The sequence below is a fragment of the Oncorhynchus kisutch genome, linkage group LG23 (assembly GCF_002021735.2).
Source record: "Oncorhynchus kisutch isolate 150728-3 linkage group LG23, Okis_V2, whole genome shotgun sequence".
Classification (NCBI taxonomy): Eukaryota; Metazoa; Chordata; class Actinopteri; order Salmoniformes; family Salmonidae; genus Oncorhynchus; species Oncorhynchus kisutch.
The window spans coordinates 19859371-19886402 of NC_034196.2; the positions used below are offsets into that span (position 1 = coordinate 19859371).

The following is a 27032-nucleotide window of genomic DNA, read 5'->3' on the forward strand; positions in this document are numbered from 1 at the left end:
GAGGAAATGGCGAAGTGATTTCTGCAAAGTGCACAATTAAATATATATTAAACCAAATAATTTAAGACTTTTACTCATAATAATATTTTACTGGGTGACTTTCACCAATGTATACTACAGAGTTATACATGTATAGAAGCATGAAAGATGCACATATGCATATTACTGTCAAGTCCCACTATAGAATCAAAGAAAACGCCTGCCTATCAGCACCCATTGCTTGGTGCCTACAGTCAGTCCTGCTCTGACCTACTGTACTAAATGTTTCCACCATGTCAGTTCATCAGGGTTGTTAAATCACAGCTGCTGTTGCTTTGAAGTGGATCCCTTATACATCCCACCTTCCTGTTCCACCCGGTGGCTCTGTTTCCCACGGTGTACTGGATCCCCTCTCCACACCTCCAGGCAGCCCCATCCACTACAGCCAGGGGAAGGCGTAGAGGGTAAAGGGATAGGAGGTAACCTTTGGGCTTGTTTTTGCCCCGTCTGCCACTCTGGCTGTTTGCAGTAGATTATGTGCCTGGCCCTGCACCGTGTACACAGAACACACACATACCTCGCCTCTGTGTGTCTGTGTGTTTGTTTCAAGTTTTAATGTCACATGCACAAGTACAGTGATATGTCTTTCTTGCAAGCTCTAACCCCAACAATGCAGTAATCAATACTAAAAATACTAAAAATAACAAGGTGTGTATGTGTGTGTGTGTGTGTGTGCATGTGCGCGTCTGCATAACATGGCATAGCTGCACATGTCCCTGTTATTCCCCACTATGAGGACAACAACAACAACAACAACATGGAGATGTCATGGAGCAAGGGACAGTAGGGTCCTCACGTTCTTTTACCACAGAGTAAATGAGAATGTGGGTTTCCAGAGTCGTTCTATGGCATAGAGGTAGACTGTTTAAAAACAGAGCAGGCAAACACACTGGGACAGAAATGTGCTTTTGCACAAGCTCCTGAGAGTATCTGAATTCTGTCTGGAAATATAGTAGTACATTATTTTCTAACCAAGGCAAATGCTGAACATAGAAATGTTCCTACATTGTTCAGTATATATAAGTCAACACTGCACGGACCCGTCCCCTCTTAACTGAGCCATCTGCCAAATGTAAATCTAAATGATCAACATTACCTACCTAACAAACCACAGAGACCACATAAGAAATCCAGGCCAATTATTAAAAGACAAGGCCAATCTTTAGCTACAAGTTGAAGTCTCCTCAAAATAGTTTTAATCACACGGGAGTCCTCTCACCCAGCGACTGGCAAATGAGATTCAGAAGAGAGGTCAGCTGGCCTCCTAACAGCTTTTCAGTAGTACCCCACAGAGCCTAAAACATCATCTCCCTCCTTCTCTCCCTCCCTCTCCCTATTTCTTCCTAATGCAGCAGAGAGCACACAGAGCATACTACCCATGGGTTCCAACTTCTTACCTTTCCAGGTACTTCTCCGAGAAGTCAACCATTGCGGGGAACATGGGCACAAGTCTTTAGGGTCCTGTGTGTAGTCCTGTGTGTATAGTGTGTGTGTCAGAGCGTCAGAGCGCTGTGCTCGGGGCAGGGGTAATTCAGTTGTCACATTCCTCTAACCCGGAGAGGCTCTGCTGTAGCTTTATATAGTCCAGGGGCCAGGGGAGGCGGGCTCAAGGCTCACCCAATCACAAGGTGCTATTCTGAGAGGATGGAGCTGCATTCTATCTAAGCCCGAACAAGCCTGTGCTTTATGGGGTAGGAAATGCTTTCATTTTCACAATTATATAATCACTTAATAGCTACTACTGTTACAACCTACACCTGTTACTGCTATTACCTCTGCAACAGCAATTAGTAAACCCTCTAATACTAGACTATTACAAATGCTGCAACAACTAATATTAACCTTGTAGAACTCGCTATTACTACTACTACAGCAATATGACATCCATCTTCACTATCACGAGTAGACATAACTAGAGATGACTCAAATCGAAAATCCATTTCCACCATTTGATTTTTTTACTGTCATGTAGCACAACAACAGGTGGATATTATACTAGCATATCTGGTGTAATGTTATCCTTTTGTCTGGTGTGTGTGTGTGTGTGTGTGTGTGTGTGTGTGTGTGTGTGTGTGTGTGTGTGTGTGTGTGTGTGTGTGTGTGTGTGTGTGTGTGTGTGTGTGTGTGTGTGTGTGTGTGTGTGTGTGTGTGTGTAAGTGTGTGAAAGCACGCGCGTGTGTGTATGGAGTGGAGAGGAATGAGAGAAAGAGGGAGAGGGGGCTAGGTGAGGAGATAGTGGCCTGTCTAGTAGCCTGCCTGGATAAAGGCCATAACTACTCAGCATTAAACGCAGGATCCCTCTTACAAACTTTGTCTAGAATTCAATCAAATATGCTCTTCAAAAACCTCTGCTTCCTGAGGCTCCTAACGTTTCAGCTACAACAGACTCTCGCTATAGGCCATCCAAAAACCAGGTGTCACCACTCTGTGTCTGCATAAACTTAACACAGGTACAGTATGACTGATGACTCCTGCTCCCTCCCCACTTATAATCCCCTACTGGCCAGTATCTAGCACGGTCAACCGGTGTGAGCTACAACAACCACCTCAAAGCAGACACTAAGGTTATGCCACAGTCACCAGTTAGCCCTTACCCAGCACCATTCATTAATACTTATTAGCCAATTAACAGTCCAAGCTTAATGTCCATTATAGTCTTGAATAGCAGAGTATTAAATACCAGTAAACATTGTTGCAATTGTTTTCCATTCCACAAAGAGTTATAGGTTTATTCTTACTCGGGATTCTGAACGTGAGATACGAATGCACAACTCAAACATGTCCAGCAACATCAATGCACGATTTATGCAAAACATCAAGTTGCACTCGCATTGAGCCCATATTGCATAGTTTTCCTAAAAACAATCTCATGTATTGATTTTCTCCCTACGTACATAAGTGGAAATGTGTGTTAAACATTGGGCTTTAAGGGTTCTACAGACCTTACGTAAGCTATGCATATCACAAAATGGGCGGCTCCTTGTAGAACATAGTCCTGCTTACATGGCAGGTGTTGCTATATCAACAGACTTTTGCACAGATTCAAATCTGTGACTCTAGGGAGAGTTCATTACGCTGTTTTGGGGGCAGTATTGTGTAGGCAATGAAGCTGTTGCTTGGAAAAAAGTATGTGAACCCTTTAGAATTACCTGGACATCTGCATAAATTGGCCTTAAAATGCTATCTGGTCTTCATCTAACTCACAACAATAGACAAACACAGTCTGCTTAAACGAATAGCACACAAACAATTATAATTGTCCATGTCTCAATTGAACATACCGTGTAAACATAAACAGTGCAGGTTGGGAAAGTATGTGAACCCTTGGATTTAATAACAGGTTGACCCTCCTTTGGCAGCAATAAATTCAACCAAACGTTTCCTGTAGTTGAGTATCAGATCTGCACAACGGTCAGGAGGAATTTTTAACCATTTCTCTTTACAAACTGTTTCACTCCCACAATATTCTTGGGATATCTGGTGTGAATGTCTCTCTTGAGGTCATGCCACAGCCTCTCAATCGGGTTGAGGTCAGGACTGACTGGGCCACTCCAGAAGGTGGAGTCCAGAAGGTGTTCAAGCCATTCTGTTGTTGATTTATGTCTGTCTTTTGGGCTGTTGTCCTGTTGCAACACCTAACTTCTGTTGAGTTTCAAATGGTGGACAGATAGCCTTACATCTTCCTGCAAAATGTCCTGATAAACTTGGGAATTCATTTTTCCGGCGATGATAGCAAGTTGTCCAGGCCCTGAGGCAACAAAGCAGCCCCAAACCATGATGCTCCCTCCACCATAGTTTACAGTTTGGTTGAGGTTTTGATGTTGGTGTGCTGTGCTGTGCCTGTTCCTTCCAAACAACTCAACTGTAGTTTCATCTGTCCACAGAATATTTGGCCAGTAGCGCTGTGGAACATCCAGGTGCTCTTTTGCAAACTTCAGATGTACAGCAATGTTTTTTTTGGACAGCAGTTGCTTCTTCCGTGGTGTCCTCCCGTGAACACTTTTCTTGTTTAGTGTTTTACGTATTGTAGACTCGTCAACAGAGATGTTAGCATCTTCCAGAGATTTTTGGAAGTTTTTAGCAGACACTAGGATTATTCTTAACCTCATTGAGCATTCTGCGCTGTGCTCTTGCAGTCATCTTTGCAGGATGGCCACTCCTAGGGAGAGTAGCAACAGTGCTGCTATTTCTCCATTTATAGACAATTTGTCTTACCGTGGACTGACTTTTAGAGATACTTTTGTAAACCTTTCCAGCTTTATGCAAGGAAACAATTCTTTACCTTAGGTCTTCTGAGATCTCTTTTCTTTGAGGCATGGTTCTTCTCAGGCAATGCTTCTTGTGAATAGCAAACCCAAAACTGTTTATGGGGCAGGGCAGCTCTAACCAAAATCTCCAATCTCGTCTCATTGATTCGACTCCAGTTAGCTTTTGGTAAAGTCATTAGCCTAGGGGTTCACATACTTTTTCCAACCTACACTGTGAATGTTTAAATTAAATAAATGTATTCAATATAGACAAGAAAAATACACTAATTTGTGTGTTATTAGTTTAAGCATACTGTGTTTGTACAATGTTGTGACTTAGACGAAGATCAGATCAAATTTTATGTCAAATTTATGCAGAAATCCAGGTAAATCCAAAGGGTTCACATAAGTTTTCTTGAAATAGGCTGTGCATCTAAAGTATAATTTTGCATTTATAACTAAATATAATCTCAGCGACTGTTTAAACAATGTAAGGTATTTTGTTGAGAAGTAAAATGGTAAAAACGCTGGTAGCCGCGTGCCTTCTGATATGAAGCTCTATTGTTATCTGATGGAACTGAACACATTGAAGCAGCATATTAAACTGGGATAATACTGTAAGTCACACTAGCAAGTAGAACAATATTGCTAGGGCATATTATTTAATAATAAATCTGATTGTTTCACATGGAGGTGTGGAAAACTAAAGGCTAGCTAGCTTGCAATGCTTTTGTCAGGCTCAAGTCAGTTAGCTACTGCTAGCAAGGGATGACGCCTCTTCCTTGCTTTCACCCCAAATGAGAAGACAATAAAAAATACAAAAACACAGCCCATGTTAAACAAAAGGCGTGCATTGATCCAAAAAATCTGACTCCATCCAAGTGCACACACACACACACACACGGTAAATGACGGCCTTTAGGGGGTCTTTGAGCCACAGGAATGATCTACAGCTTTGTATCCTGACCTGGCCTCCTACGTGTGTATGGGGGGCCTCTGAGAAGACTGAAGGTTGCATAGTGTATACACTCTTTGGTGATTGGACCAGGAGTAAGATCATGAGGAGATAAAGTCTGGAAAGGTTCAAGACACATACGGAGGCCCAGAGGGATGGTTGAGAGGTCTTCACCAAGGAAGGGGGGAGGAATGAAAGACAGAGCCAGGGAGGGAAGAAGGAGCATGATTTACAAAGACAAGGCTTCAGGTTTCAGACTGAACTCAGACTCCTGGTAAAAGAAAACAATGGAGAAAGTGAAATCTGATGGATGGATGTGAACAGGAGAGAAAAAGAATACCTGTTAAAGAAGAGGTCATGGGGGTAGTAGGGACAGGTGCAGTTTACAGCTACATAGTTGAGTAACTCAATAGATTGTCACGGGTTCGAATAAAGGACATTGTAGATTAATCTTGAGCAAAGTGCTTAATCAAGGTAGTATATGTAGCACACACTAACTGGAAACATGTAAGAGATATAACTGTGATTACCCTAAGGAAAATACTCCTGTAACCCCAACCCAACACAATTAAATTGTAATCCAGCCGTTGTACACGTCAATCCCCAGGTTCAGCAATATCCTCCCTACCTATGCTTTTGGGAAATTACTCAAAAGCAACAACTCTACTCTGTTTTCTTGTAACCCGCTGCGCTGTAACCCACATATGCCTGATGGTGTAAGTGACTGCATATACTGTTTTACATGATGATTCCCCACATCTGGCGTGTCACGTTCTAACTTCCCAGAGCTCCATCTCATACTGAATAGGCTGGGGTATCAGCCGGTAGAGAGGACCAGATTCCCGAGACAGCATACACAGGTACTGGATGTTGTTGACTGGTGTCCCGCTAGCGCCTATCCCTATCCCTATTAACTAGGCGTAAATATCGAGAACATAGACTGGAATTGGGTCAGTCACATTTGGCTCAATTGAGGCGAGACAGAACATTCTAAATTGGAAAAACCTCCAAGAGAAGACAACAATAGACATCCACTCAACATGCACATATGTAGGATTTAAATTGATCAGTATTTTGTTGCTGAGACTTTTCCTGCAATGCAATAAATGAATACGTGAGTTTTAAAAAGGCTTCTAAATTCTGTCATTTCCACTTTTGACATTTCAGGCTTGATTTGCCCTATTGAAAAATGTATCAACCCTTACAAAAATGTCCATTAATTATAATTCACATTTCCTGATGCTGCAAGGTTATTTTTCTGCTATAGCAATCTGGCTCAAATTAAGATCCTACATCTGTAGACTCACTTCAGAGGAAGTGTGACATTGAGGTGACACTTAAGGACTTGGGAACAGACACTTTAGTCTCACACACACACACACACACACACACACACACACACACACACACACACACACACACACACACACACACACACACACACACACACACACACACACACACACACACACACACACACACACACACACACACACACACAGGAGGTGTGGTACATCCCTCTCACCAACTGCACATTTACATTCTCAAACTCTCAGCTGCATAAACAGACTATCCTGGGGCATTCAAAAAGTGGCGAGGGATACCAAAATGTGTCAAGTAGTGACTTATGTCATTAACATCTAAACTGAAAATACATGACATTGTATTTACTTAATGATTATGCTCAAATGTGGCTTTTGACGCTTCTGATTTTAATTTTCATCAGCTGTTGATATGCTGAGTAGCTATCAGCATTCAGGCTGAGCAGCCATTTTAAATGGACATTGTCCTCTGGCTGTGAATTCTCCTTTCGTCTCCATGTGATAGTGTGAAGAAGGCTCAATCAACAGCTGATGAATCACTGAGGCGATAATGGCACAGGAATCCCCCTCAGCACACACATTTGACAACACATACAGTGCATTCGGAAAGTATTCCCGAAGACCCATTGACCTTTTCCACATTTTGTTACGTTACAGCCTTATTCTAAAAATGATAAAATAGTTTTTTCCCCTCATCAATCAACACACAATACCCAATAATGGCAAAGTGAAAACAGGTTTCTATAATTTTTTGCAAATGTATAAAACAGAAAAGATGTGACCAAGAGCCCGACGAACACTTCGGGACAAGTCTCTGAATGTCTTTGAGTGGCCCAACCAGAGCCCGGACATCCTCATCCAACCTGACAGAGCTTGAGAGGATCTGCAGAGAAGAATGTGTGAAACTCCCCAAATACAGGTGTGCCAAGCTAGTAGCGTCATACCCAAGAAGACTCAAGGCTGTAATCACTGCCAAAGGTGCTTCAACCAAGTACTGAGTAAAGGGGTCTGAATACTAATGCAAATGTAATAGTTCCGTTTTAAATTTTTAATACATTTGCAAAAATGTCCAAAAAACGTGTTTTTGCTTTGTTATTATGGGGTATAGTGTGTCGATTGATGAGGAGAAATAGCTATATAATCTGTTTTAGAATAAGGCTGTAATTTAACCAAATTTGGAAAAAGACAAAGGGTCTGAATACTTTATGAATGCACTGTACACGCACCATCTTATATTTCATTCAAGACAGGCCGTTAGGATAGAACATGACATTAAACATTTGAATAAAACAATATTTTTATGACCGTTTTTAATGAGTGCCACCCATAAAAAAGACATACCGGTAGCCTACACACTTTTCACATGTAGCTTGTTATTGTCAGTCAATCAAAGCAGCAACACCGTCAGAGGCTCCATGTGGCGCATGTGAAGTGGGAGTTTTCTAATCAATGGAAATGGATTTACAATTACAGAATTAAGTTGGCTAAAATGAGAAGCAGTAGGATACAATGGTCTCCCAACAGGTAGGCTGTTTTAATATGAACAGCCTACCTGTGCTGAAACAACAGAGTACACCGCCTCTCCTGAGTTCTGACTCCAGATTGAAGTTTAAAAAAAACACCTTTAAACACCTGTATTTCGCTGGCTGGATAGATATAGATTCTTTTTTTCAAATTGTGAAACCATTTCAAATGCCTATCTGACACCTCTGTTAAAAGTCTATGGGAGAGTGAATGGCAAGTATGGGCTTGTGGCTTCAGCCATGTTTGATAGCCATGAGGCCATAGAATTAAGGCTAATGACATTGACATGAGGTGACACTGTACTACTGTATGCTGCAGGGTCATCCATGTACAGCATAAGAAAAACTATTATTGCATTACGCCACACTACCCCTACCGACAATGAACAAAAAACTCTTTGTCTTTGGATTATAAAGGTTAGCATAATAGAGCTACAGCAAATGAACATGTGTATTTAGAGTTCATATCAGTCACAGACAAGAATGGGAAACAAAAGAATCTCACATGTTTAGCAGTGCAGACATTCTCTTATTCAACAGTGTTCATGGATCCAATTTACGTAAAATAGGGAAACTCCATAGAGCAGCATTACTAATGCTAGTTTGATCAAATGTCTGCACTGCTAGAACACATGACATGGGATTCCCCATTCACAACACAAAGACATTCTCAATATTAACTACAAAGATAAGAAGAGAGGGGGTAAAAAATAAAGACAGGAAACAGTAAATCAAAGGTTGGTTACTTACAGGTTCTTGGATTTCTTAGACTTCTTGGACCCGTCGGGGCCAACGTCACAGCTGCATGGGGATCCGGCGCTGAGCTGAAGGGAGAGTAGGGAGAGCACACACTGCATCATCCAGTCTCCCCAGTCACAGTAGAGATTGGCCCCTAGAGCCTCACACTGGCCCCTAAAGCCACTAGTCCCTCCTGTGCCACTATCTCCTAGGCTAAAGTATGCAGTGTGATGGAGGTAAAGGGTATCTAGTCCAGTCTGTAACACACACAGCCAGTTCCCACTCTGGCTAATCCTCAACAGCACCCCAGCACATACTCCTATTGCCTCCGGGCCTCTCTCTGTGTGTGAATGTGTGGCTGACCGAGAGTGAATGCATGTGTGTGTGTGTGTGTGTGTGTGAGTGAGTGCGGGTGGCCTACGCTGTGCATGTGTGAGTATGTGTGAGAGAGTCAAGTTGTGTTTGTGTGTGAGTTTGTGTGTGAAAAGAGTGTGACACCAGTCTGGTAGCCCTGGCCCCAATTAAGCCTAAACCTAAGCCGATAGGCTCCAGTGTCACATTACACTTCCTGAGCCCCCCTGTCTCTGATTGGCTGAGAAAGAAAAGAGGGGGAGGAGTGGAAGAGGGGTCATTCTCTGGTAATCTGCTGGTCCGTGACTGTTCAGGGGGAGGTGGCGGTTTCTGTGTGTGTGTCTTTACGCACGTGCGTGCGCGTGTGTGTGCGTTCATGCACACACATGAGCGTGTGTGTGTGTGTGTGTGTGTGTGGCTGTTATTGGACTGAAACAATAAGTGCTCATTGGGAACCCATTTCCCCATACATTAGGTACAGTATAGTTTCTTTCCCCTGCCTGTGTCTCAAAGTGACAAATGAGAATAACAACAGACACGGACTAAAAAAGCACTTCATTGTTGCTATTGAACCAACAGTTGGCAAGGAGTTCGCAGCCATTGAACCTGTGCTGTGTATATAGTTGAGGTCAGTGCCAACTTAAAACAAAATCAAAGTCAAACTGAAGCTGTAATGCCTCCTACCCACCTATTCAACAAATCCCAGTCTAAAGCACACATAATCTGTTTACTTGTACCCTGTGTAGTGTTTTGATCATAGCCAGAGTTCAGATACTGAGCTGGCGCGTTCCCTTGACACTGCTAAAGGTGTCACTGAAAGTAGAGCTACTGAGATGCTCCTGTAAACTAGCGTCTAAAGATCAACGTTATCTGCGTACACAGAAAATGACAAGTACTAACTATGAGGTATCTGCGATCAACAGATGGATATCTCTATTCCCTGTTGTGAAATCAATAGGTATGAGCTGTATCCCAGTAAAATCGTTGAAATGTCTATTTTTGTTCAATGTACATGTGTATGTCTGTGTAGGTCATTAGTAGCCTCCCGTCCACCTCCAAGCCCCAGACGCTCAAGGCTGACAAACATACACAAACGCACGGACACACACACACACACACACACACACATGCACATACACGCACTTGTGCAACGACCAGATCCCAATGAGGTCAGTAGGGTCAGCAGCAACATCAAAATAAAGTGTTTAATCTTAGTGTGGGAACATGAGAACCAGGGTGCCCCAGACCCCAGGGAGCTGTCTGCCAGGCTTTGCCCCAGTAACCAGAGAGGATGGGGGGGGGGGGGGGAAATCAGGCCAACCCAGTCCTCCTGCTATTTACCCACAGGGTTTACTGTAGGAATAGCTAATCCAGAGGTCATAACTCCACATTACTGACCACAGACACAGGGGAATATGGTTTGCTTTTGCCTGGCTGCCACACACACACACACACACACACAATAGCCTTCAGCGGGGATCTCCAAATGAAGACACACGATGAGGTTCTAGCCATTGAGAGGAGGTCCTCATGTTACAGGTCCCTTCATACCATAAAGCACTCAACGCCAGGCTCATGTGACACTTTGAAACAACCCTCCAACTGCAATTAAGACCCATTACAACCTACAGGAACACATGGACTCCCATCTATTGTGTATCTTAAAGGGAATGTTTATGGGTTTCCTACTACATGTAACATGATAATTTGTAATGGTAGGATGCTGTCTGGTGACGTGATGCAGACCTAGTTTAGGGCTGTAATGTCTTGCTGCCTTGAAGGTGTGTTGTTTTTCCTAAGAGGAACGTGGAAACATAACCTACAACTACTTACTGACTGAATAGATATAGACAGACTAAATAAAATAGCATGTTAAACCAGCCCTCACATTCTCATGTCAGATTTAGATGTTCATCCATGTTGCTCAAACGTCAAACTTTGAAGTTGTTCCAAATGTCAAATTTCGGACTGCTTAAGGATACGTTTAGGCATTAACTCTACATTTTTAAAGTAAGGGTTAGGGTTTGGGATAGGATTACAAAAAAATCGTTCTATTGCTGGATTCAAACTTGCAAGTTTTGAAATCAGAGGCAGATGTTTAAGCCCATCCACCATGCCCTAGCAAAACCAAAATCAACTTGAAGTTAACAGCGTTCAATGTCGCCCCTAGTGGCTGGTTTCCACATAATCTCCCAACGTCCTCAGACATAGATGGACGTCAAATACTGAATTGTATCATGGGTGATAAAATACTGTATACAATGCATTTGGAAAGTATTCAGACCTTCAGACTTTTACCACATTTTGTTACGTTACAGCCTTATTCTAAAATGGAATAAATAGCTTTTTCCCCCTCATCCCCCTCTAAAATGGAATAAATAGCTTTTTCCCCTCATCAATCTACACACAATACCCCATAATGACAAAGCAAAAACAGCTTTTTATACATTTTTGCAAATGTACACATAAACAACAACTGAAATATCACAATTACATAAGTATTCAGACCCTTTACCCAGAACTCAGTGTTGAAGCACCTTTGGCAGCAATTACAGCCTCGAGTCTTAGGTATGACCCTACAAGATTGGCACACCTGTATTTGTGGAGTTTCTACCATTCTTCTCTGCAGATCCTCTCAAGCTCAGGTCGCTCCAAAGATGTTTGATCCGATTCAAGTCCAGGCTCTGACTGGGCCACTCAAGGACATTCAGAGACTTGTCCCGAAGCCACACCTACGTTGTCTTGATTGTATGCTCAGGGTCCTTGTTCTGTTGGAATGTGAGCCCAGTCTGAGGTCCTGAGCGCTCTGTACTTTGCTCCGTTCATCTTTCCCTTGATCCTGACTAGTCTCCCAGTCCCTGCCGCTGAAAAACATCCCCACAGCATGATGCTGCCATCACCATGTTTCACCATAGGGATGGTGCCAGGTTGCATCCAGGTGTGACACTTGGCATTCCGGCCAAAGAGTTCAGTCTCGGTTTCATCAGACCAGAGAATCTTGTTTCTTTTGGCAAACTCCAAGCGGGCTGTCATGTGACTTTTACTGAGGAGTGGCTTCCGTCTGGCCACTCTACCATAAAGGCCTGATTGGTGAAGTGCTGTGGAGATGGTTGTCCGACTGGAAGGTTCTCCCATCTCCACAGAGGAACTCTGGAGCTCTGCCAGAGTGACAATTGGGTTCTTGGTCACCTCCATGACCAATGCCCTTCTCCCACGATCACTCAGTTTGGAAGAGGAATTGTCTTGGTGGTTGCAAACCTCTTCCATTTAATAATGATGGAGGCCACTGTGTTCTTGGTGACCTTCATTGCTGCAGACATGTTTTTGTACTCTTCCACAGATCTGTGCCTCGAAACAATCCTGTCTCAGAGCTCTACGGACAATTCCTTCGACCTCATGGCTTGGTTTTTGCTCTGACATGCACTGTCAACAGTGGGACCATATATAGACTGGTGTGTGCCTCTCCAAATCATGTCCAATCAATTGAATTTACCACAGGTGGACTCCAATCAAGTTGTAGAAACATCTAAAGGATGATTAATGGAAACAAGATGCACCCTACTCAATTTCGAGTGTCAAATGGTCTGAATACTTTTTTTTATTTTTATCATTTGTAAAAACATTTTCACTGTCATTGTGGAGATTTGTGTGTAGATTGATGAGGAAAAATATTATTTAATCAATTTTAGAATAAGGCTGTAACGTAACAAAATGTGGAAAATATCAAATTTTCTGAATACTTTACGATTGCACTGTATTTACTCTTTGTTGCACATACCTACATATAACCTGAATACCTACTAGATAGTAATGTTTTATATAAGAAGAAATAAGAAGAAATTATCCATATGCTAACAATGAAAGTATTGGTTTTAAGATTGAAATACAGGTATAACAATTGGAATTGGTGATCAATTGTCCATGTTCAAGTGTTAAAATAGTGAATCTCTGGCGTTCTCCATCACTTTAATTTCTGAAGTCTATGAGGCATGAACCCCTCCCCAGCCCCTCACATAGCAGTCTGCTCAGGACATAGGAACAACAGCAGGGTCAGATCCAGTCTCTATATATACTGTAACCCTGAGCCCCAATGTCTACACAGCAGTGGTCCACAGCAGAAACAAACTCTCACGTGCTCCACTGAGGACAGACACCAGTGGGCCTGCACCCCCAGGCCAAGGGGCTCAAAGCCAGAAACACACTGAAGGGCTGTGGGCAAGAGGTCTGATGGGTTGGGTCGATGGGGGGCTGATCGGTCGCAAACAATGCATATACAGTTGAAGTCGGAAGTTTACATACACCATGGCCAATACATTTATACTCAGTTTTTCACAATTCCTGACATTTAATTCTAGTAAAAAATACCCTGTCTTAGGTCAGATAGGATTACCACTTTATTTAAGAATGTGAAATGTCAGAATAATAGTAGAGAGAATGATTTCTTTCAGCTTTTATTTCTTTCATCACATTCCCAGTGGGTCAGAAGTTTACATAAACTCAATTAGTATTTGGTAGCATTGCCTACCTAAATTGTTAAATTTGGGTCAAACGTTTCGGGTATAGTTCCACAAGCTTCCCACAATAAGTTGAGTGAATTTTGCCCCATTCCTCCTGACAGAGCTGTTGTAACTGAGACAGGTTTGTAGGCCTCCTTGCTCGCACACGCTTTTTAAGTTCTACCCACAAATGTTCTATAGGATGGGGGTCAGAGCTTTGTGATGGCCACTCCAATACCTTAACTTTGTTGTCCTTAAGCCATTTTGCCACAACTTTGGAAGTATGCTTGGGGTCATTGTCCATTTGGAAGACCCATTTGCGACCAAGCTTTAACTTCTTGACTGATGTCAGGTGTTTTGAAATTGCTCCCAAGGATGAACCAGACAAATTAAAACACAATTTTTTTTTCTGAGATCTTGGCTGATTTCTTTTGATTTTCCCATGATGTCAAGCAAAGAGGCACTGAGTTTGAAGGTAGGCCTTGAAATACATCCAGAAGTACAACTCCAATTTACTCAAAGGATGTCAATTAGCCTATCAGAAGCTTCTAAAGTCATGACATAATTTTCTGGAATGTTCCAAGCGGTTTAAAGCCACAGTCAACTTAGTGTATGTAAACTTCTGACCCACTGGAATTGTGATACAGTGAATTATAAGTGAAACAATCTGTCTGTAAACAATTGTTGGAAAAATTACTTGTGCCATGCACAAAGTAGATGTCCTAACCGACTTGCCAAAACTATAGTTTGTTAACAAGAAATTTGTGGAGTGGTTGAAAAACAAGTCTTAATGACTCCAACCTAAGTGTATGTAAACTTCCATCTTCAACTGTACATACTCACACTCATTTATGAAAATATCCCATACACTGTTCACACTGCTATGCTTTATCTTGGCCAGGTCGCAGTTGCAAATGAGAACTTGTTCTCAACTAGCCTACCTGATTAAATAAAGGTGAAATATTTTTTTAAAAATTAGAACAAGATGGCACTGACAGGGAAGGTCGACATCTCACGAGTTCCAAACTGACTTTGCTATTTAGTGACTTTTTTGTGTTTATTGAGAAGAAAAATACATCGGTAATGCTATTATCACATTTTACCGCCTAGCACTTTGGACATCAGATAGACAGTTACTAACCTCGATTTCAACAGCAAATCCGACTCTGACTCAGCTGTTCCCTTGTTCACACCAGACCCTATTCCTTTGTTTCATGGGCTGGCGTCCTGGTGAGACTGAGACGAAGAGTAAATCAACCAACACGCCCCTCCGTTTTATTGGCAAATGTCCACTTGAGAATAAGATGGATGAGCTTCGTTCGAGAGTCTCCTGTCAGAGAGACTAGAAAACAACATTATTATATTCTTTGAAGATACTTGGCTGGCTGAATCTATGAACATAGAACTAAGTAGTTTCTCCATGTAGCGACACGATCGAACGACAGCTTTCTCGGCCAAGTCCAAAGGGGGAGGGTTGTGCCTCTTCATAAACAACAACTGGTGCTCTGATTTCAGTGTGAAAGAAATCTCAAGCTTTTTCTCACCTGATATAGAATTTCTCATGGTAAGCTACACAGCTTTTTATCTACCAAGAGAGCTCTCATCCATAATTATCACTACTTTCTACATCCCACCACAAGCAAACACCACTTTGGCACTTACAAACTATATGGGGCATAAACAAACAAGAAACTGCACATCCAGAAGCAGCTTTTATTTGTGGACGGAGATTTTAACACCAGGAGACTTAAAACCATGCTAAATCAATTCTACCAACATGTCTCCTGCACCACAAGGGGTGCTAAAATTCTAGACCACTTTTATTCTTCCCACAGAAATGCATATAAGTCACTCTCTCGCTTCGGCAAATCAGACCACAACTCTATCCTCCTGCTTCCACAACTCTATCCTCCTGTGCCAGTGATGCGCTCAATAAGGAAGTGGTCTGATGAAGCTGATACAAGGCTACAAGACCGTTTTGCAGGTACCGACTGGGACATGTTCCGGGATTCATCCATTGGAATTGAAGAGTTTACCACAGTCACGGGCTTCATCAATAAATGTGACCATATGAACATATCCAAACCAAAAACCATGTATTATAGGCAGTAACCACACTGGGATAAAGGCTAGAGCTACCGCTTACATGGAACAGGACACAGACATAGACACATACAAGAAAGCCCGCTACGACCACCGATGAGACAAAAAACATGAAAAGGGACGATATAGGAGGAAGGTGGAAACCTATTACACCGGCTCTGATACTCGTCAGATATGGGAGGGCTTGCAGTCAATAACGGACTACAAAGGGAAACCCAGCTATGAGATGCCCAGTGACGCAGAACTCCCAAACGAGCTAAATGCCTTTTATGCTCACTTTGAAGAAAACAACACAGAGTCTTACATGAAAGCCCCTGTTGTCCAGATGACTGTGTGATCTCACTCTCTGTGGCCGATGTGAATACAACTTTTAAACAGGTAAACACTTGCAAGGCTGCCGGGCCAGACAGAATAGCGTTCTCAGAGCATGTGCAGACCAGCTGTCAAGTGTCTTGAAGGACATTTAGAATCTCTCCTTGTCCCAGTCTGTAATCCCAACATACTTCAAGATGACCACCATTGTCCCTGTTCCCAAGAACTCCAAGGTAACCTGCCTAAATGACTATTGTCTCGTAGCACTCACATCTGTATGAAGTGCTTTGAAAGGCTGGTCAGGACACACATCAACACCATCATCCTAGACACCCTAGACCAACTCCAATTTGCATTCCGCCCCAACATATCAATTTCATTTCACACTGCTCTCTCCCACCTGGACAAGAGCGGAAATAACTATGTGAGAATGCTGTTCATAGACCACAGCTCAGCGTTCAACACCATAGTCTCCTCCAAGCTCATCACCAAGCTCGGGGCCCTGGGACTGAACACCTCCCTCTGAAACTGGATCCGGGAGTACAGGGATTACAGGAGAGTTTAAGACCCTCAACACAGGGGCCCCTCAGTGGTGTGCTTAGTCCCCTCCTGTACTCCCTGTTCACCCACGACTGTGTTGCCATGCACGACTCCAACAGCATCATCAAGTTTGCTGATGACACGCCGGTGGTAGGCCTGATCAAAGATGTCCTCCTACAAGGAGGAGCTCAGAGACATGGTAGTGTGGTGCCAATGTCAACATCCTCTCCCTCAATGTCAGTAAGACCAAGGAGTTGATCGTGGACTACAGGAAAAAGAGGGGAGAGCACACCCCCATCCACAACAGCGAGGCTGTAGTGGAGCGGGTCGAGAGCATCAAGTGTCCTTGGTGTCGACATCACTAAGGACTTAGCAGGGTCCATACACACCTGCACAGTTGTGAAGAGGGCAAGATAGCATCTCTCCCCCCCCAGGCGACTAAAAATATTTGGCATTGACCCACAGATTCTCAAAAAGTTCAACAGCTGCACCATCGAGAGCATCTTGACTGGCTGCATCTCCGCTTGGCGTGGCAAATGCACCGGACGTCGACTGCAGCCATCCAAGACATCTATATCAGGTGGTGTCAGAGGAAGGCACAAAAAATTGGCAAAGACTTCAGCCACCCAAACCATAGACTGTTCACTGTGCTACCATCTCGCAAACTGACTAACAGGCTCAGAGACAGCTTCTCCCCCCAAGCCAAACAACTTTTAAATATCCATAAGATTGCTAAATAGTTAATTAAATGGTTACCCAGACTATCTGCATTGACCCTATCCATGCACACTTACAAGACTATAAAAACACTCACACTACGCTGACACTCACACAAACCCACACACAGACATAACACACAACCCCCCCCCCCCCCCCCCCCCACACACATATACTTTCACACTCATCTTATGCTGATGCTACTCTGTTTTTTATTGAACTCTTATTATCTATTCTGATGCCTATTCACTTTACCCTGCCTTTATATACAGATCTACCTCAAATACCTTGTACTCCTGCACAGTGATATGGTACTGGTACTCCCTGTATACAGCTTCATTATTGTGTTACCATATCCTTCTTTTGTTTAACTCTGCATCATTGGGAACGGCTTGTAAGCAAGCATATCACAGTCAAGTCTACCTACACCTGCTGTATTCGGCGCATGTGATAAATAACATTTGATTGATTGACACACACGTAGTTCAGAACATCAGCTGGCAGTCACACCACTGGCTTGTTGTTCCCTGATAACAGAGAGCTGGGATATGGCATGAGTGGAAACAGAGAAGGGGAACATATATACATACATTCACAAGTGCTCACGTTTCTAGCAAACAGTGAACGCAAATAAACACTACACGCTCAGACAGATAAATACAGTACATATTCACACACACACACAGCACGTACAAACACTAACCCATACATACAGTGCACACAAATAAAAATTGTACTCACACATCCAGTAAAACACCCCCAAAATACCATTTTATTCACACATCCAGTACACCTAAACAAACCACTGCTGCTAAAAACACCCCAATCAATTCACACTGCAGCACAGCCCACAGTAAATCCCCCAAGGTGAAGGGTTGGCCTCCATCATGTTAGTCTTTGTATAGCTAACCTCCATTCAGCAGTTCACTCCTGCTGCTGCCCGGCTACTACAGCCTGCTGCCCTAGCCTGACCTTATTCATGCCTCCCCAAGGACACGTCCTTCCTTTTCATTGGTCTTCCCTCTCTCCTCCTTCAAAAAACAACTTGACTATTCACCATGGGACAATGTAGGGCTGGCCTTTTCCTTCTTTCCTTCAGCCCTGCTTTCTTTCCCTTCCTCCATCTGAGCAGGTTTGGGTTTGTGTGAACCGTTTATACCCGGTTTCCTGACATTGAGAGGAGAAGGGTGGAATGGGAGGAGGACAAAAAGCAGAGGATAAGGCTTCTCTGAGTTCTCTCCTGGGGGTATGGGAGCAACAATGGGTCTTGGTGAAGAATGGAAGAAAAGATGGGAATAGAAGAAAATGGGTCGAATGGAGGCCACGGGACGTTTTCTTGGGCGGAGGTTAGACGAGAAGGGAGAGACACGGTCAAATGCAAACGCTAACCTCAATGAGTGAACTTAAACCGCAATGTTCTAAAATTTGAACCCAATGACACAGTTTGAGTCCGTTGTTGTGTAAGGGAAGGACAGGAGGAAGTTGAAGTGCACGTTCACTACAACATAAAGACGAGTTTCGACTGGCCGACTTGTTCTTTTCTTTAACCCCCTAAGGTTGATGTACGCACCCCCGTGGAATTCTAATTCACATAATACAAAAATCCCCATAACATTCTGTCTGTTTAAGGTAGAGATATCTGTTGTCCTGCATTGGATGTGTCTGGGCTACACACTAATATGACCCCCAGGAATGAAGAGACTCTCACGGACACGTATATGTCGGTTGTTTTGCTCTACGACGCCCACAAGCCTCACAAGACTTGTCTGAAAGTCCCGCGGTACCAGTTGATTTTTTTTTACAGAAGTAGATATGGAGACTTTTTAGTGCCAAAAAAAAGGGGTAAATAGATGTAAAATAATAAGAATGGTTCCTTATCACTCTCAGATACAGTGGGGCAAAAAAGTATTTAGTTAGCCACCAATTGTGCAAGTTCTCCAACTTAAAAAGATGAGAGAGGGCTGTAATTTTCATCATAGGTACACTTCAACTATGACAGACAAAATGAGAAAAAAAATCCAGAAAATCACATTTACAAATGATGGTGGCCACCGTGTTCTTGGGGACCTTCAATGTTGCAGACATGTTTTGGTACCCTTTCCCAGATCTGTGCCTGGACACAATCCTGTTTGTGGACAATTCCTTCAACCTCATGGCTTTTTTAGATCTAACATGCACTGTCAACTGTGGGACCTCATGTAGACAGGTGTGTGCCTTTCCAAACCATGTCCAATGAATTTAATTTACCACAGGTGGACTCCAATCAAATTGTAGAAAAATCTCAAGGATCAAATCAAATCCAATTTTATTTGTCACATACACATGGTTAGCAGATGTTAGTGCGAGTGTAGCGAAATGCTTGTGCTTCTAGTTCCGACAATGCAGTAATAACCAACAAGTAATCTAGCTAACAATTCCAAAACTACTACCTTATAGACACAAGTGTAAGGGGATAAAGAATATGTACATAAAGATATATGAATGAGTGATGGTACAGAGCGGCATAGGCAAGATGCAGTAGATGGTATTGAGTGCAGTATATACATATGAGATGAGTATGTAAACAAAGTGGCATAGTTAAAGTATAGTTAGTTAAAGTGGCTAGTGATGTATTACATACTTATGTATTACATAAGGATGCAGTAGATGATATAGAGTACAGTATATACATATACATATGAGATGAATAATGTAGGGAACATTATATTAGGTAGCATTGTTTAAAGTGGCTAGTGATATATTTTACATAATTTCCCATCAATTCCCATTATTAAAGTGGCTGGAGTTGAGTCAGTGTGTTGACAGCAGCCACTCAATGTTAGTGGTGGCTGTTTAACAGTCTGATGGCCTTGAGATAGAAGCTGTTTTTCAGTCTCTCGGTCCCAGCTTTGATGCACCTGTAATGACCTCGCCTTCTGGATGATAGCGGGGTGAACAGGCAGTGGCTCGGGTGGTTGCTGTCCTTGATGATCTTTATGGCCTTCCTGTGACATCGGGTGGTGTAGGTGTCCTGGAGGGCAGGTAGTTTGCCCCCGGTGATGCGTTGTGCAGACCTCACTACCCTCTGGAGAGCCTTACGGTTGTGGGCGGAGCAGTTGCCGTACCAGGCGGTGATACAGCCTGATAGGATGCTCTCGATTGTGCATCTGTAGAAGTTTGTGAGTGCTTTTGGTGATAAGCCGATAAGCTTTTGGTGATATTTCTTCAGCCTCCTGAGGTTGAAGAGGCGCTGCTGCGCCTTCTTCACGATGCTGTCTGTGTGGGTGGACCAATTCAGTTTGTCTGTAATGTGTACGCCGAGGAACTTAAAACTTACTACCCTCTCCACTACTGTTCCATCGATGTGGATAGGGGGGTGTTCCCTCTGCTGTTTCCTGAAGTCCACAATCATCTCCTTAGTTTTGTTGACGTTGAGTGTGAGGTTATTTTCCTGACACCACACTCCGAGGGCCCTCACCTCCTCCCTGTAGGCCGTCTCGGCGTTGTTGGTAATCAAGCCTACCACTGTTGTGTCGTCCGCAAACTTGATGATTGAGTTGGAGGCGTGCGTGGCCACGCAGTCGTGGGTGAACAGGGAGTACAGGAGAGGGCTCAGAACGCACCCTTGTGGGGCCCCAGTGTTGAGGATCAGCGGGGTGGAGATGTTGTTGCCTACCCTCACCACCTGGGGGCGGCCCGTCAAGAAGTCCAGTACCCAGTTGCACAGGGCGGGGTCGAGACCCAGGGTCTCGAGCTTGATGACGATCTTGGAGGGCACTATGGTGTTAAATGCCGAGCTGTAGTCGATGAACAGCATTCTCACATAGGTATTCCTCTTGTCCAGATGGGTTAGGGCAGTGTGCAGTGTGGTTGAGATTGCATCGTCTGTGGACCTATTGGGGCGGTAAGCAAATTGGAGTGGGTCTAGGGTGTCAGGTAGGGTGGAGGTGATATGGTCCTTGACTAGTCTCTCAAAGCACTTCATGATGACGGAAGTGAGTGCTACGGGGCGGTAGTCGTTTAGCTCAGTTACCTTAGCTTTCTTGGGAACAGGAACAATGGTGGCCCTCTTGAAGCATGTGGGAACAACAGACTGGGATAGGGATTGATTGAATATGTCCGTAAACACACCAGCCAGCTGGTCTGCGAATGCTCTGAGGGCGCGGCTGGGGATGCCGTCTGGGCCTGCAGTCTTGCGAGGGTTCAACAGCGGAGATTTGTGTAAACCTTTTCCTCACGTCGGCTGCAGTGAAGAAGAGTCCGCATGTTTTAGTTGCGGGCAGTGTCAGTGGCACTGTATTGTCCTCAAAGCGGGCAAAAAAGTTATTTAGTCTGCCTGGGAGCAAGACATCCTGGTCCGTGACGGTGCTGGTTCTCTTTTTGTAATCCGTGATTGACTGTGGACCCTGCCACATACCTCTTGTGTCTGAGCCGTTGAATTGAGATTCTACTTTGTCTCTATACTGACGCTTAGCTTGTTTGATTGCCTTGCGGAGGGAATAGTTACACTGTTTGTATTCGGTCATGTTTCCAGTCACCTTGCCCTGATTAAAAGCAGTGGTTCGCGCTTTCAGTTTCACGCGAATGCTGCCATCAATCCACGGTTTCTGATTTGGGAATGTTTTAATCGTTGCTATGGGAACGACATCTTCAACGCATGTTCTAATGAACTCGCACACCGAATCAGCGTATTCGTCAATGTTGTCGTCTGACACAATATGGAACATATCCCAGTCCACGTGATAGAAGCAGTCTTGGAGTGTGGAATCAGATTGGTCGGACCAGCGTTGAACAGACCTCAGCGCGGGAACTTCTTGTTTTAGTTTCTGTCTGTAGGCAGGGATCAACAAAATGGAGTCGTGATCAGCTTTTGGAAAGGAGGGTGGGGCAGGGCCTTATATGCGTCGCGGAAGTTGGAATAGCAATGATCCAAGGTTTTTCCCGCCCTGGTTGTGCAATCGATATGCTGATAAAATTTAGGGAGTCTTGTTTTCAGATTAGATCCCCAGATTAAATCCCCAGCTACAATGAATGCAGCTTCCGGATATATGGATTCCAGTTTGCAAAGAGTCAAATAAAGTTCGTTCAGAGCCATCGATGTGTCTGCTTGGGGGGGAATATATATGGCTGTGATTATAATCGAAGAGAATTCCCTTGGTAGATAATGCGGTCTACATTTGATTGTGAGGAATTCTAAATCAGGTGAACAGAAGGACTTGAGTTCCTGTATGTTGTTTTGGCCACACCACGTCACGTTAACCATAAAGCATACGCCCCCGCCCCTCTTCTTACCAGAAAGATGTTTGTTTCTGTCGGCGCGATGCGTGGAGAAACCAGCTGGCTGCACCGTCTCCGACAGCGTCTCTCCAGTGAGCCATGTTTCCGTGAAGCAAAGAACGTTACAGTCTCTGATGTCCCTCTGGAATGCTACCCTTGGTCGGATTTCATCAACCTTGTTGTCAAGAGACTGGACATTGGCGAGGAGAATGCTAGGGAGTGGTGCACGATGTGCCCGTCTCCGGAGTCTGACCAGAAGACCGCTTCATTTTCCCCTTTTTCGAAGTCGTTTTTTAGGGTCGCCGGCTGGGATCCATTCCGTTGTCCTGGGTGAAAGGCAGAACACAGGGTCCGCTTCGCGAAAGTCATATTCTTAGTCGTACTGATGGTGAGTTGACGCTGCTCTTATGTTCAGTAGTTCTTCTCGACTGTATGTAATGAAACCTAAGATGACCTGGGGTACCAATGTAAGAAATAACATGTAAAAAAACAAAAAACTGCATAGTTTCCTAGGAACGCGAAGCGAGGCGGCCATCTCTGTCGGAGAAGTCAATGGAAACAGGATGCAGCGGAGCTCAATTTCGAGTCTCATAGCAAAGGATCTGAATACTTATGTAAATAAGGTATTTCTGTTTTTTGTTTTTAATAAATTAGCAAAAATGTCCCAAAAACTTTTATTCAATGCACTTGTATGGGCTAATAACATTAAGGCCAAATAAAAAAATTTATCAAATAGACTTTTATGGGTTAATGCGAGCACTTTGACATCACTGGCTTGTTAGCACATTCCTAATGCACATATCCTATCCTTCATGACATCATTGTTTAAGTGTCCAGGGTATGTGCTCTGTGCTTTTGCCTGGTACAACATCCTAGACATTATGAAACCGAGTTGTTTCAGACAGAGCTGTGTTCGTAACTGTTACAGGCCCAGGGTGATTGTTTCCCTTTCTACAACGGTTGGGTCTAACCCTGAATGCTGATTGTTTAAACCCGCATTCCAGGCGGTGTCTATTCCACAAGTTACCACCAGCTAAATCTATGACATTACAATGCCTATTCATCCTGTTCCATCTGACTGTGCAATCCACTGTCTCATCAGCACAGCCAGACAATTTATAAACTTGATCTCCACTATAAAAAGCATCTAGACATTATCACACATTTCTTTTAGACTAACATTTAGTTTTCAACAGCGGAGATTTGTGTAAACCTTGCTATCTGTCTCTCTGACATTTGCAACATTGTTTCAATATTGAAATTCGATCTCCAGGTGTCCCATAGTAATGAACGTGACGAAGCAGACAGGCAGGCAGCGTTTCTCAGTCAGTCTAGCGTCACTACTTCACAGTAGAGACATTTTAACTTAAAATGCATTTGATTTAAAAAAAAGAATTGGGCATAAATGCTTCTGTGCTTTAATAGCAAACTTGTATGCCATCTGTAAAAGTGAAGAAAATTGTTACATTTGGAGCCTAGTTGGTTTAGCCATGGAAAATGTAGGAACCTTCCCGATAGCCTAGATTTGCTGACGGCTGGACATGCCGAGAGATGAGCTCAGATTGGTCTTCCATGTAGCACGGTTCTGTCTATAACATGACCTGGTCAGTATGTGTAGGTTATCCTTTCTAATGTGGCTTTTTTTTAAAGATATCACGTAGTAGGACCGAGTTTTGAAATCAGTGGAATTAGAGTATGATAACTAAGGAGAAATTCTGCCGTTTGATTGCACATGTGCAGACTGAGTCGAGGTCTATTGTATAAAACACCTGTCTCCGGATTACATCTTCAAACTAAGGGCAAACATGGCATCCGTCACAGAGAGGGAGAAGCGTCCATCCATGTACAGTATATTGGTAAGATAGTCTAGCTAGTGACATTTTCAGATATTACACATTTCTAATTTTGTCAGTTAGTCACTTTCATTTCAAGTTAAAGAGTACTGTTAGCTATCTAGCTAATATTAGCTGGCTGGCTCGCTAACTAACGTTACATATAGGATCTATGTAGTAATATTATTCGTATCTCAGAGACATTTGCATTACTAGTTATACCCTAATGTTAGCAACTAGCTAACATTGAACCCGGTTGGTTAGCTACATGCAGATTCATGCAGGGTAGTAATGTTATTAGTTGGTTCATTGTTAAGCTAGCTACTGTAGCTACATGTCTAAACAAAAGATTCCACTATCAAGTATTATGCAAGTAACCATTTCAATAGAATGTTCATGATTTCACTGAGACAACTGTCGATAGATGTAGTTGGTAAATTCGCTCTGGCTATCTACTCCGATTTCAGAGCACTCTCATCTGAGTGTGCCAGAATGCAGAACAACTGACAAATTTATGAACGCTCAACACCAGTTGAATATGGCCAGTGTCAGTAAACGTTGACAAAAAAGCATAATTCAATTGTTGCCAGCCACACAATTACAGTCACCGACGCTTTTGATAACGTAAAAATAGCCTAACTAGCTCTGATAGGGCGAGTAAAATGGTCAGAGTGAGTTGTTCTCTCATTTGCATCTGGAAGTAGCTAGCAACTATCCAACTTTAGCCAGTTAGCTTTAGTGCTTGCCAGCTGTTATTAGGTCAGAACCTTCGGATCAACTCTACTCCTCAGTCAGAGCATCCAGTGTGTGCTCTGAATGCTCTGAGAGCGAAACGCTCTGAATTTACGAACAGACAATCTGACAATGCTCTGAGTTTATGAAAGCCCAGAGCGCACTCTGAGCGCACTCTGGGCGCACTCTGGCATTCCAGATAGAATTTATGAACACACCCGCAGTAAAAACCAGCCTTTAGTCTTGAAGTCTTTGGTTGTTAAGTACATGGCCTCACATGTGAATACTTAAAGAGATGGGGGGGCTAAGGATTAAGAGGGTGTGAACGATGCTGAGTGGGTGTAGACAAAGAAAAGCTCTCCAGTAGGTTTACAAAAACATTCAAAGGGTAATTTTCTCAAAAGTGGAGGTTACAAGTTTATCAACTTTCAAAGCAGAATTACTGTCCCATTGTTCTTCAACTGTAGCGTATGATATACCATTTTCTAGTTCTGAGTCTCTACTTTTGTCCAATATAAAAAACACCATTTCACAAATGCCGGTCGGTCACGAATGAAAAATGTAAAACGAAACGAAGTGCAGCTAGTTTGCAGTCTTTCCAGCTTCAGTTTGAAGTGACTGTGTTAGCTGTGTTGTTGACTAGCTCCTCTGAACAACAGCGTGCTGACAAGAGAGCACATTTTCCATGCCAGGCAAAATCATGCCTCATTAACTAATTGTTATGGTTGTGTCCAAATAAATGCCACTAGAGAAAAGTTCAAACAAATGCAAATGCAGCTACTGTTGTTATTCTGGCTGCACTGTTTGACATTACTGTAAGTAAGCCATAGTTGGCTAGCTAGCAAGTAAGGGATAAGAACGCTGCCAGCCAGTATGGCAATGGAACATTTAGAACGAACGACTGGGTTGCATCCATCAATAAAGAACAGAAGAACTGAATGACTGGGTTGCGTCTCTGGCAACCGAACCGATAGAACGAATGACTACCCGGCTTGGGTAGCAACCCTAGCTTTATGTCGGGACTATATCTTGTGGAAGGGTGAAATAGTATGAATAAATTCATCAAAATAAAAAAAAATAGGAAAATATGTCAATCATTATTTGAATATTTTGGTAACCCGTTATAATAGTGATAATACCCTCGAAGCCGGTGTTTGGAGTATATATTAGCACGGTTTGCTGGCCCGAGATGAATCAACACCCGTGCCTATATATCCTCCAAACACTGGCTTCTCAGGCATTATCACTTAATTGTATTCTGTCTGTAACTGTAGAATCCTCCTCGTAGGACCCTCCATTGTCAGTCAGAAAGCACCTTCAGATGTCACTCAACACTCACTGGAGGAGAAGAGGACAAGGCAAGAAAGCTGGAGCCATGGGTCCTCTGTGCAGTGTTTGGTGAGCACATACATTGATACACACACCCACACAAACAAGCACGCACACATTGAAAAAGACACGTACACACACATTCAGAAAAGTCCAATACAGTCTCACACAATCAACCAGTGTGTAGTGTGTCTAATGAGAAACTCAATACACCACAGCCAGGAAACAGAACCATAAGTCACTCCTCACTCTGTAAAGAAAATGTTTGTGTGTGTGAGTGTGGATTCTTTTTAATCTGCCCCCCCCCCCCCCCCCCCCCCCCCCCCCCCCACCAGTCTCTTCCTGCTGTTATTCAGCACTTGCAGGACATGGCTGCTTCCTGTCTGAATAAGAACTTCCTGTGGTGTACAGGATGTTGTGGAACAATGTGGATCTCTTCACATAGACCAACCAGGCTTCCTTAGACTTCAAAAAGACCCAACATTAGCGACATTCCCAAAAGGCCACAGATTAGCCTTGTTAAGCAATTTCATCTACAAC

At 43.3% G+C, this 27032-nt stretch overlaps 1 protein-coding gene across 15 annotated transcripts in view; it reads right to left on the reverse strand.

Moving 5' to 3' along the window:
- LOC109879868 (regulator of G protein signaling 3) overlaps positions 1 to 27032 on the reverse strand; it is a 187426-nt gene that overhangs the window by 10073 nt on the left and 150321 nt on the right. For 11 of the 15 annotated variants that reach the window (XM_031803162.1, XM_031803160.1, XM_031803159.1 and 8 more), the window contains one exon: positions 8837 to 8910. In XM_031803162.1, coding sequence (XP_031659022.1) covers positions 8837 to 8910 — 74 coding nt within the window. Of the gene's footprint in view, positions 1 to 1436; positions 1605 to 8836; positions 8911 to 14812; positions 15924 to 27032 lie in introns of those variants that run through there. The other 4 variants (XM_031803167.1, XM_020472059.2, XM_031803165.1 and 1 more) reach the window with 4 other exon arrangements.